This window comes from Lynx rufus, unplaced genomic scaffold (assembly GCF_022079265.1).
Source record: "Lynx rufus isolate CCGP_SWC_20201006 ecotype Redwood Valley unplaced genomic scaffold, mLynRuf1.p SCAF_7, whole genome shotgun sequence".
In the NCBI taxonomy this organism is placed as follows: Eukaryota; Metazoa; Chordata; class Mammalia; order Carnivora; family Felidae; genus Lynx; species Lynx rufus.
Genome location: NW_025814889.1, coordinates 95468057 through 95480331, shown reverse-complemented (window position 1 = coordinate 95480331; position 12275 = coordinate 95468057). Strand labels below are relative to the sequence as shown.

The window sequence follows — 12275 nt, the reverse complement described above, 5'->3', positions numbered from 1 at the left end:
GTGTAAACCAAAAACAGTGTAATAAAAAAACATTTAGGATTTTTCTTCCTGTGTTATTTTGAGAAAAAAACTAGCCAAGAAAATGATATATACTAAAAATGTATTTACATGTATGAATCAAAGTTAAGGTGGCTGACACCTTAACTCTGTGGAAGGGACACCACTCTGATATGAGCACCCTAATGACGTAGAGGGAGTGGGGGAGAGAAGAGAGGATGGTGTAGGCACTGAAGGCAGTGGGAAGGTGGGCTGGAGAACCCCACAGAAGTAAAAAAAAAAGGGGGGGGGATTAAGCAGGTGCTACAAACTGCTATTAGGAGCTGCAATTCTAATCCATGAACAAATTTAGAAAGATATGTGAATCCAGAGATGGTCAAGATTTCATCAACAAAAACTAACCTTATTAAATACCATAAAAATGCCATAAAAATTTGTAAATGCCATCTTATTCACTCATTTATCAAAAGCTATAAAATCACATATAATCTGAAATTGTTTCTATTTATAAAATTTAAATGCCACTTATAGTTCCTAAATCAGTTTACGTAATATTTGAATATAAACACTGTATTACATATGATTTTAAGTGATATTCCCAAACTCACGTTTGATGTTTAGTATGTATAATACTCCCAAGACTCTCCAGCCTCCCTACATTCAGATATTATATTTAATGACAAGAATATATGACACAGACCAGCAACAGCAAGCAACATCAAATAAAAATAAGCTTCGCAAATGTTGCTAGATTAATGCTCCAATCTCTAAAAATTAGTATTTAATATCACCATCATCCATCTCCCTCACTTCATCTACAACACATCTTTCTATTCCAGGACACCATTTTATTTTTTCCCCTTAAAATTGTTTTTTACATTTTTTTTACTTAGAGCACATGCGTGTCCACACACACACACACACACACACACACACACACACACACGAGTGGGGGAGGTGCAGAGGGAGAGGGGCTGAGAAAGAGAATCTTAAGCAGGCTCCACACACAGCGTGGAGCCCGATGTAGGGCTCGATCCCACAGCCCTGGGATCATGACCTGAGCTGAAATCAAGAGTCAGATGCTCAACCAACTGAGCCACTCAGGTGCCCCTAAAAAATTTTTTTATATGAGTATAATAGACACACGATGTTACATTAGTTTCATATGTACAATGCTCACCACAAGTGAAGCTACACTTACCACACATTATTATGTTATTAAAACATTGTTGACTATATTCTCTATGCTGTGCTTTTTATTCCCATGCCTTTCTGACTTATTTCACTGAATATAATACCCTCTGGGTCTCAGCCATGTTGTCTCAAATGGCAAGACCACATCCTTTTTTATGTGTAATATTCCATTTATGTATATTTGTGTATATTAAAAAATATATATGTATATGTATATAAAAAATATCTTCTTTATCCATTTGTCTATTGATGGACACTAGGTTGTTTCCATATCTTGACTATTGTAAATGATGCTGCAATAAACAAAGAGGGGCATATAAAAATAAATAAATAAATAAAGTGAGATCCAGCTCACTGTCAATGGGAGGGGATCCTTATTTTAAGGATGTGAATACCAAGTGTGGATCACAGAGTGCCATCTGAAAAGTCAGTCTACCACAATCTCTTACCTTCTTTTTCACATCTCTTCTCTTAATTTCTCTGTGCTGATTTCTGAATTGTCACCTAAATTTTTCCAATTTACTAAATCTCTGTTCAGTGGTGTCTACTCTACTGTATAACCCATACATTGTGTTTCATCAATTACCTTATTTTTTTGTTTCTATGATTTCCGCTTGGAATGAAACATGCTTATTCTCTTTTACTTAAATCCCTTATTCTTATTTTCTTCTTTTATCTCTGGGTGTTTTATTTATTTATTTATTTATTTTTTGGGACAGAGAGAGACAGAGCATGAACGGGGGAGGGGCAGAGAGAGAGGGAGACACAGAATCGGAAACAGGCTCCAGGCTCCGAGCCATCAGCCCAGAGCCTGACGCGGGGCTCGAACTCACGGACCGCGAGATCGTGACCTGGCTGAAGTCGGACGCTTAACCGACTGCGCCACCCAGGCGCCCCTATCTCTGGGTGTTTTAAATCAACCTATTTTAAAGCCTCATTTATTTTTCTCTTTTATTTATTCTTTCTTAGATGAGAATCTTCCCACTTACTCCATCTTCTGACTGTCTCTCATGCAAGTGGTCTCAGTGTGCTTCGTAATTTTTAAAATCTGTGAATGTTCTTCAGTGGGATTTATCTTCCATGGTAACATGTGGAAGTTGCATTTATATACTTATTTCTAGAGACATCACTATGAGAGTGATTTTTCAGTGCCTATAATACATACAAGTTCAGAAACATTTCCTTAAGTTTTTCTCTCTTCCTTGGTTTTTCTCTTTTTCTATTACCATTCCTTCTCACTTGTCTTTGCTGCCTCCTTCAGTCAGTTCCCTGACTCAAAATATTAGAATTCTCGAGTGCTCTGTCCACAGTCTTTTCTTCATCATCAAGATCTGGTCGCTTGGGTTTAAATTTTATGTATATTGGATGAGTCACAAATCCATCTTTCTCTCTCCAACTATGAACTACACACTTAGTTATTAAATTTCTAATTCAGCAGTTTGATATTTAATAGGCATCTCAATCTTAACATTACTGAAATATTTACTTGAGTGTATTCATAATGCCGAACTGAAGGGGGTAATAGAGAGGTGGCATTTGAAGATAGAGAAGACAGAGCTAGTTCCAGAGACTAGGTCAGTGGGCCTCAGCTTCAGAGTTTGAATGTGAGAAGAATTTAGTTATAAATCCAGATTCCTAGGCTACATCGCCAGAGATTCTGCCATGGCCGTTCTAGGCTGGGATCTAGGACTCTGCATCTGAATATCCCAGGTGATTCTGTTGTGGGAAGCTAAGCACAACACTTTGAAAAACTTTTTCCTACCTGATGGTTATAGTGGGGCTCCTAATATTATGCTGCCTACTTTGTTCTTGTTACTTAAGGACAGGGCAGGAGTAAGTCTTTTCACATACACAGCTGGATAAGGCTGGGAAATTTTAATTGTGTTGCAATTACTCACAAAATTAGATTTTTTCACCTTTCCTTGTAGGCCAGTTTTAGCACAAGAGACATTTGTTAGACTCACCTATCTTATTTAAGTAAAGTGGCTCTGGCAAGGTTTGCTAAGATTGATAGCATATAAAAAGAAAGATTGAAGATAATTGTGTAACTTTCTCAGTTCTATATTCATCTCTCCTCATAAATCTGCATTCTCTGATCTTTTAAGCTGCTTCTTTCTTTCTTATTGAAATTCTCCATTCCCCACTATTTTATCTTTTACTTTCTGAGTCTTCCTAAACCTGTCTTTTTTTGCATGTTAATCTTTATTAACATGCCTATTTCAATGGCGCTATCGTGGCAGGTATAGTTTTCATGCTACTAAACATTATAGAAACCTTTTTTTTTTGGTAGGAGGGCCAGTCTGTCACGTGAGAAACCCAAATTCATTCAAGCATACAGTATGCCTTTCCCAAAACAAGAGACCGTATTTAAAAGAGGAGTATTAAAAAAGCCAACTAAGATAAAAATAGTATGCCCATTTTATTTCTTAACTCTAAGTTGAACACTTCTTTGTTACATTTCACAATATTAGATTCAGTTCTCATAGAGAGGAGGGAGAAAAGTTTCAGAAGTATAGAAACTTCCAGGACACTATAATATTATTGAGTAAATTACTTTCAATAAAATTCTAAATGGACGTCTTGTGGTCAGAAAGTCAATATACATCTAAAACATTTTAGCACCAATCTCCATTAATAAAACACTGCAAGAATAATAACATTGAAGTACCCTGTTGTGAATTTCATAATATTATATATGTTCCTAAAGACATTTTCATTTCCAAATCTGAGGATCTCTTATCAGAGAAACAATTATTTCAAGGTCATCACTGCCCAATCATCATCTTTGGAAAATTATGGTAGCTTGATTGCTTTTTAAAAGCTTTTAGTATATTTAGCAAACTCAAGATTGAAGATACAATTGGTATATATTACTATTTCAGAATTCACATGAAATATAATTGTGATTTGAAAAATCTGAAAGGCTGAAGTCACTGGTACCCAAAGATGATTCCCAAAGTGTTATGTCATGGAAGAAAGCACTTAAGCCAACTAAAAATAACCTGTCTTTATATCCCTAAGTGAAAGTTGAAAGCATGTTGGTAAGACAGAATTGCTGAAGATGATAGAAATATATGCTGGTCACAAAAAGCTTGATGGAGGGCAAAAGCTGTAAAAACTAGCAATTCCTCTACTATAAATATTCAATAAGAATTCTAGGCACCCCAGAACTTTTATAAAAAGAGGTAGGTAATTTTCTAAAGACAGTATTTGTACCACTTGTTGTTGCCATGACCTACCAAAGGAAAATCTGGGTGGCATTACTTGTGATACGTTTACTCTGCTTATCATCTTATATAGAAGATCTTTGCTTTTCTAACTGATGCTTGACCTAGTGATATTCTTTTGGGTCACATGTACATAAATGTTATCTATTTCTTCCTGTGGCCAATGACAAATAGGAAAAGGAGTTAGACAAGTCAATGGATATTTGCCTAACAGAGAAATAAAGGTGAATGTATCATGGTATCTGAATGTATCATGGTATCTCCATATTACTAAGGAGAGAATGGTTATTGTTACAGAACGAGAAGTTGCTGAGTATATTCAGATTTCTGCCTTCAGCTTGAAATATTCTGCAAGCATTTTTAAAAAATCATACATTGCTAACTATAATACAAACAAGATAAGTATAAAAAAGAGTTGTATTAAAGGCTATTGATTAAAGGGAGGAAGGCTTGGATATGACATTAACGGTTATGCAAATCATAACAGATAGGGCATCCAGGAATAGAAACTCAAATGGATGTTAGAACTGGGAGCATAGATAAAGGAGGAAGTTCTGGACTGAAAGATGTGTAAGAATATCTAATAAATAGGACTTTTTCACACTACACCCACTTCTGTCCGCCCTAAGTCTCTGAGATGCCTCCAGACCAGCCAAGTGTGTCCTATTTGTGGGATAATGAAGCAGGGAAAAAGGTGGAAATCAACTGATCTAAATTCTTCACAAGTCTTAAAGCTGCCTGAGGACAAGTAATTCTCTTTATCAGATATTTCTACTCATCTCACTGAATAAGGTCTTTGATTTTTGTTTTTTGCTTTCTCACCATTTCAGGGTGCTTTTCCAGAAATAATGATCAAGTGTTGGCAATTCAGCAGAAGAAGAGTGGAAAGCCAGTATTCACTTATCACCATTCACAAGACATTGAGAAGAGCCTGGATATAACTCCACAAAAGATATATAAGCATACCTATCATTCCTCTTCTAAAGCTCAAATAAACAAACGCCACCAAATTGTTAATTCAGCATTTCCGAGACCTGCGTATGACCCATCTCTCAATCTGCTGGCTATGGCTGGTCAAGATCTTGAAGTGGAAAACCTTCCTATCCCTGCAGCAAATGTAATTGTGGTGGTAAGTGTTTTGTTTAACTGATGCTGATGCTGATGCCGATACTTTCCTCTGTGGTTGATGCTTGGAAAAAAAAAATCAATGGTGAATACTTATCACTGGATCTCAAGGATTATTTACCACTGCACTTCTCATTCTTTGATATTTCTTTTCTTTTTTGGTACTTGATTATTGTCTCTTGGATGCCTCTTGAATGTAAGCCCATGAAATAAGAAACCTTGTCTGTATCCTCTGTGCAAGGTGCGTGGTACATAGTAGGTGGTCAATAAATATTTGAGTAAAAAATTGCTTTAGGAAAGCCTTGCAGTTATAGTAGGTAATACTCTGCACTGAGCCTCTGTCTTCTGTGACAATCTGTTGTTCAGACAGGGCTTAGTCTCAGTTTACATAACTAATTAGTACCTACTGAAGATCTTCTAGCCACTTGTCTTAAAATTGTAATGAATGAAGAGACTACTGAAAGGTGGAAGTGTAGTAGAGGGGGAAGGTAGTTTTCTGTCACTGGAATAAATAAGATGGTTTGGGAGTAATTGATGGATAATATTCTTAATATCACTGAAGAAGCATCACCCTTTATTAATCAAGATAATGCAGTGGTTCCATTGCTCATATTTTCAGGGTATGTAACTCAGGCCAGAGTTCTCCAATTTATGTAAGTATCATAGTTTAAATACATACTTTGAATACAAGTTTGACACCCTGTTTAGACTACAGTCCCTCTTAAGTTTAAAATCACAACAGGAGGATTCACATTAAAACTGCAAGTCAGTAGCTAAATGACTGCTATTGCCTTTTTGCCCCAAATGTAATCAAATATGTTGACTTTTGAGGCCAAGATCATTGAATGAAGCCATGTTTACATTTTGACCACCTCTCTATGAACCAAATGTAGTTGAATTTAATAAACTTTTTTCTTTTTCTTTATTTTTTATCTTCTACACATAGGATGCTTTACTTGATCTTGAGAATCAAAGATCCATTCATTGATGTTTTCAACTAGCATACACTGAGTATTTATTATGATCCAGTTGTCATTTGGGGGATCCAGAAAGAGACAGATGAAATGGAATCTCTGGTTTTGCTTGGCAAATGTTTGAGGGGAAATGTCAGTAATTCAGTAAAAAATCATCAATTGAGAACACAAGATGAGCTCTTGTTACAAAATATGTGGGTCACTTGGCCTCCTGAGGTACTCGAACAAATTTTGTACATTTACATGAGTAACAGATGTTCTGAAGGTGAAAGCCATGTACTTTGTCTATTCGGTGAAGACAAATGATGTTAACGATGTGGCTGTATCTGGATATGCCTGTGTTAATACTAGGAGCTCATGGGAGATATTTCCTCTGGTGACCATCATATTCCCATAGTCATCAACTCTTGAAGTCACTGAATTGCCATTCAAGAGGTTTGTTCTATCTTGTAATGTCATGCACTCTCTAGTTAATTTAATATTATGGAGGATAAAAGGCATCAATGAGGAATTCTGGCAGGTCATTTCACTTTTAGCTTATTTGTGGTTTGAAGACTCATGAAGAAGCTGTGCTTTTTCTTCTGAGTGATGATTACATGGAGGCAATAGGCGAATTTGCTGTATTAGCCTCCCTTAACCTCTCGTGATCTAGTCTCTAATCATGCTGTGGCTTTGGTAGCTTGCAACAATTGCTAGTGTCAGTGTTTCATATAATCTATCAACATTACTTATGCATGTGTGATTTAGTAGGAAAACCAGAGAAGTAGGGTTATTTTTAAATAAATCAGTAATGTTCTGCTTACTCAAAAAATAGACGGTCAACACTCCGTCAAGTGTTAGCTGGTATGTGTATATATATATATTTGTGTTATATATATATATTTGTGTTATATATATATATATATATATATATGTATATATATATATATATAATTTAGGAGTTTACATATATAAAACAATATATATAAACAATATATATTGAGGAATATTGCAGTGCTAGCAAAGAATTATTTTATGGCTTAATTTATACCAAAATGAGCAGCGTTCATGAGTATGTTTCCTGAATTAGAGAAATTATTGGTTTTTTTTCAGCCAGAATAAAAACACCAGTGCCAATTTCCAAAAAGTGTATGTAACTTTCAAGACTTCCATTGAGAGGAAGAGATGACTTTTTCTCTTCCTAAATGAGAAATTTAAAAGGGACATGGAAGATGTATGTGTCACTCCTCCTTCTCAGATTGTCAGTTGTCTCCACAAAGAATTTCATTAGAGCATTTGTCCACAAATGATTTTTTCCCTTTTTTTCTTTCTTTTATGATCAGGAAAATCTGTAGTTTATTTATTCCAAGGAAAGAACAACACAATTAGAATGTTTATCCCAAAGAATGCTAATTACATCCCACAAGCTCAACTAAGATGTGGTTATTAGGATTTCTGTACAAATGGAATACAGAGGGAATATGAATGTCCTCAAGGTCAGGGCTGTAGTAGGAGTAAAAAAAATTGGCTTTAAACAAATATGTGCTGGAAATTCCATAGTCCTACATCAGTCAGCAAGCCCCCAACATCAGGAAGGAGAGAACTTAGGGGTATGGATGAAAACGGTAGAGTGGAACCAACTAAAGGCTTTTCCGGTTCAGCAAGGTCCGTATAGGTTGCTGAGTGAAGAATGTTCTAGCCTGGAGAAAATCTGAGAAAACTGGGACTAGAAAGGCTTTGGAATGAATATAAAAGTTGGGACATTATGACTTACTTCATGGAATGGTCTTCATAGGAAGGAAAATAAAAGGAAGAAAAGGGAGGAGAAGGGCTAAGAAGAGGAGGAAGCAGAGGAGGATGAGAAAGGAAAGTGGAGGGAAGAAGATGGGAAGGGATAAAGGAAAGGAGAAAAGAAGGAGAGGGGCACCTGGGTGGCTCAGTTGATTGACTGTTGGACTCTTGGTTTCAGCTCATGTCATGACCTCATGGTTTGTGGGATCGAGCTCCACATAGTTCCACATCAGGCTCTGTACTGACAGCATGGAGCCTGTTTGGGATTCTCTCTCTCCTTTTCTCTCTGCCCCTCCCCTGCTTGTGTGCACACACATTCTCTGTCTCTCAAAATAAATAAACATTAAAAAAAGAAAGGAAAGAGGAGAAAAGAGAGGATATAGGGACAGTTCTTGGGGCAGAGAGAAGACTTCTGTGAGCACATAAGAAGATGATGGGGGAGTTTCCAGTAGCCTTAGATGGCCTCTGTGAGTTTCCCAGACTCCTAAAACTTTTTGTCTTGCTCACCACTCACCCAGACCAGCTCATAGACATTCTCTTGTTTTATGACACAAACTCTCTTTGAAAACATTTTCATCAGGCAATTGATTTAGAAGACCCTTAAAACCAAATGCTTTGAATAATTCTGGCTTTCAGTTACATCCTGAGTCTGTGTTATGCTTCACTTCATCTTGGTTCTGCTGTGGACCAGTTTTTGAGTTTCATCTTACAAGGGAAGAGGTAATTTCTAGATGTGATTTGAACAGCTTAGAAGGTCCAGCCTTGACACAGTGAATAAAGTCCAGCCTTGACACAGTGAATAAATTTTGTAATGTTTAGTGTATTTTATGTTTTGTGGACAGGTAATTGTTGAACACTTTTTTAAAAGACATTGTTTTAATCATAATTTTGTACTTGTGTAGGGAATATCCTAAAAGGTGGACTTAACCTTTGTACCTACTGTTGAAATTCTGCCATGTCAGGGAAGTTTTATTAGTTAGAAATTTTTTGTGGCAAGTGACAAGAATCCAGTCCAAACTAGAGAAAATTTTGTGGTTCAGGTAACAACATTTCTGTAGTATATATAGCTTTAGGTGTGGTTTGATCAAAGACAAATAATTGACCAGGTTCAGTCTCCAGCTCTGCTTCCTCTGGGGTAACTTCATTCTCAGATGGTTCTCTCTTATTCATCTCCACATGGTTTCCTGAACCTCCTGGAGTTTTGTCCTTGCAGGTTCATTTTTAGTGGAAAAGAATGACTCTTTCACAACCATCAATAATATCCTGGGTATCTCTATGACTAGTGCAATTTAAGTTAATTACTCACTTCATCCCTGAACAACTTGCAGATAAAATTAAGCTAATTATCTCAAACCTAAACTACATGCTCCACCCCCTAGAGCATCCCTAAAAACCCACAAGCTGTTTATGGGAGGGGGGGTTACTTGAATAAAAATTGGGACACTGTTAACAAGCAAAGATAGACTAGATGTCAGATGGCAGTTAAATGTATGCTAGAGCAGAGTGTCTGGACTTCAATTTCTATTAAGACACAATAGCCCCTTCAAGAAGTAATGAGGATAGGAGGACTTACAACGTGACCTCAGGAATGTGATTCTTGTACAAAATGGGTGACTACGGTTATACTCTCTGACAGTGGCCCAAGTAGGCAGCAAATTTACTCTGACAGAATAGAAAATTCAGGTTTCTGGGCTATGTCCAAACACCCAGACTATTTGCCAGTTAGGACTGTGATTTAGTGCAATCTGCTAGACACATGATATTATGTCTAAAGAATGTCTCAGATTTGTGAAAACCACTGTAGCCTGTGTACTTTTTGATGCTGACTGCTTATATGGCGGGGAAGAAGGCTGTGTTGAGTGTAGGGGAAGCAGGTGCATGGGCTCATTCCTGCGCTAAGTGACTTGCTCATGCTGGGCAACCCACAGAAAGTGTGATGCAGATATAGGCTTTGGGAAACTTATGAATTATTTTGTGTGAAGGGTATTGGGATCAAATACTAAATACCAAGTCCAAAATGCTAAATGGATGTAAGACACAAGCCTACTGTAATATGGAATGTGACTCAGATGTCTTCCAATATAGTCCTTGGGACACTTATCCCAAGTTCCTAGAGGGAATAAATATAAGAGCCTGAGAGAACATGTACCATGGTAATAATACATTTGTTAAATAATAAAATGTGTAACTCTTCTTCTGGATTTTCAGATAAATGTAGTTATATCTTAGAAACTTCTTTTCTGTCTTCCTTGAAAGCGGTATTTTGTCTGTAGACCTTACCAACTTTGTCATTTTGGATTTGATCTGTGTAGCAGTTATTTATTGTTGCACAACGTATTACCTCAACATTTAGCAGCTTAAAACACAAAATGTTTATTATTTCACACAGTTTCTGAAGGTCAGGAATCTGGGAGCAGAAGCTGTGTAGTTCTCTGCCTCAGGGGTTACTGAAGTCAAGCTGCCAGCTGGGGCTTTGTCTCTGCATACTTGACTGAGCCGAAGGCTTCACTTCCAAGCTCACTCACGAGGCGTTGGCAGGAGACTTCTGTTCCTCAACACGTGGACATCTCCACAGGGCTGTGCACGACATGGCTTCCCCCAGCACATGTGAAGAGAGAGAGATTGACACCACACTGCCACAATGACCTAGTCTCCAAGTCACACACCATCGTTTCCACTTTACTGTGTTCCTTAGAAATGAGTCACTAGGTGTAGCCCATTCTCATGGGGAAGGGACTCCAGAGGGCATGATTACCAGGAGGCTGGGATCGTTAAGCACTATCTTGGGGTTTGGCTACCACAGTCTTCAAAATTGGGGCATCTCTGCATTATGCCATTGCTTATTATATTCTTCTACCTATGAACTTCAGGAAAGGTAAGGGTGTGCTGAAACCATATCACAGAAATTTCATCATATATGGTAATAATGGAAGAAACTACCTCAATAATGAACCTTCAAGCATCAGAAAACCCTCATGATTAGTTTCCAATTTACACATGAGGAAATTAAGGCCCCAAATCAGGAACTTTCTCCAGGTTGTACAGTTAATAATAAGTACTACAGGCAGAATACAAGTCCAAATTTGACTTCAAAACGCAGAACATTTTAAATTTTACCATAAGTCATTTGGTTTGCTTCAGGAAAATGTTGTACATTTCCTCAATAGAAAATTTATAACTTGATAGATTACCTTTTATTTAAGCTAATGATAATGTTAATTTTCATGCTTTGAAAATATACTCCTTGATAGCTATATGTTAATGTTGGAGCCAGAGAGTAAAAGGTAAAGATCCATGATGGCCGGTCTAGAGATTATAATAAAAAAGGAATTGTAGTGTCAAATTAGATTTTATTTTTAAGAAAGTCTGAAAAAAGAAATTCTGTAATCTGCTTCAGAAATGTGGTTAAATTTTTGCTCTTAACCTAAGTGCTTCATGTTAAACTATCAGATCTTCTTATATAACCAACTTTCTTTTTATCCCAAACATTTGCATTTCAGAAAGCTTGTGCCTAGATTCTCCAGATATTATTGTACCCCTGCAAATTGTCTTGAAGTAAAAATTTCGTTCTTGAGGTTGGCATCCTGACAGTCATAATTGTCGCCATCTGTTGCTTTTCTCCATTTCTCACTACTAAAGCAGCAAGGAGGATTCTGGAACACATTCTGGAAATGCTAGAGGTCAAGCTTAGGCAGTGTCTGTGTGAAGTTTTGATACTGGACCACTCAGTGCATCTGCTTGTTTGGATCATTTAGACTCAACATTGGGATGACTGGAGTCTTAAGAGAGCTGCTTTAATTGATTATCATACTACTTGGACATTGGGTATTGACTAATATTTTTGTCTCAACTCAAAAAGTAATGTACTTTCTTAGAGTTTCAGAATATTTAGAAATATACAGAAGGAAAAATAGGAATAAAAATAATCATTAACTGTTATATAACAATGTCATTTTGCTATATGTATCTGTATAGTCTTTTATATATA

At 36.8% G+C, this 12275-nt stretch overlaps 1 protein-coding gene across 1 annotated transcript in view; it reads left to right on the top strand.

The window, feature by feature from the left end:
• Window positions 1-4699: 4699 nt before the first annotated feature.
• Window positions 4700-12275, top strand: part of PTPRR (protein tyrosine phosphatase receptor type R) — a 225217-nt gene continuing 217641 nt past the window's right edge. The window contains 2 exon segments of the mRNA XM_047066390.1: window positions 4700-4820; window positions 5249-5547. Coding sequence (XP_046922346.1) covers window positions 4700-4820; window positions 5249-5547 — 420 coding nt within the window.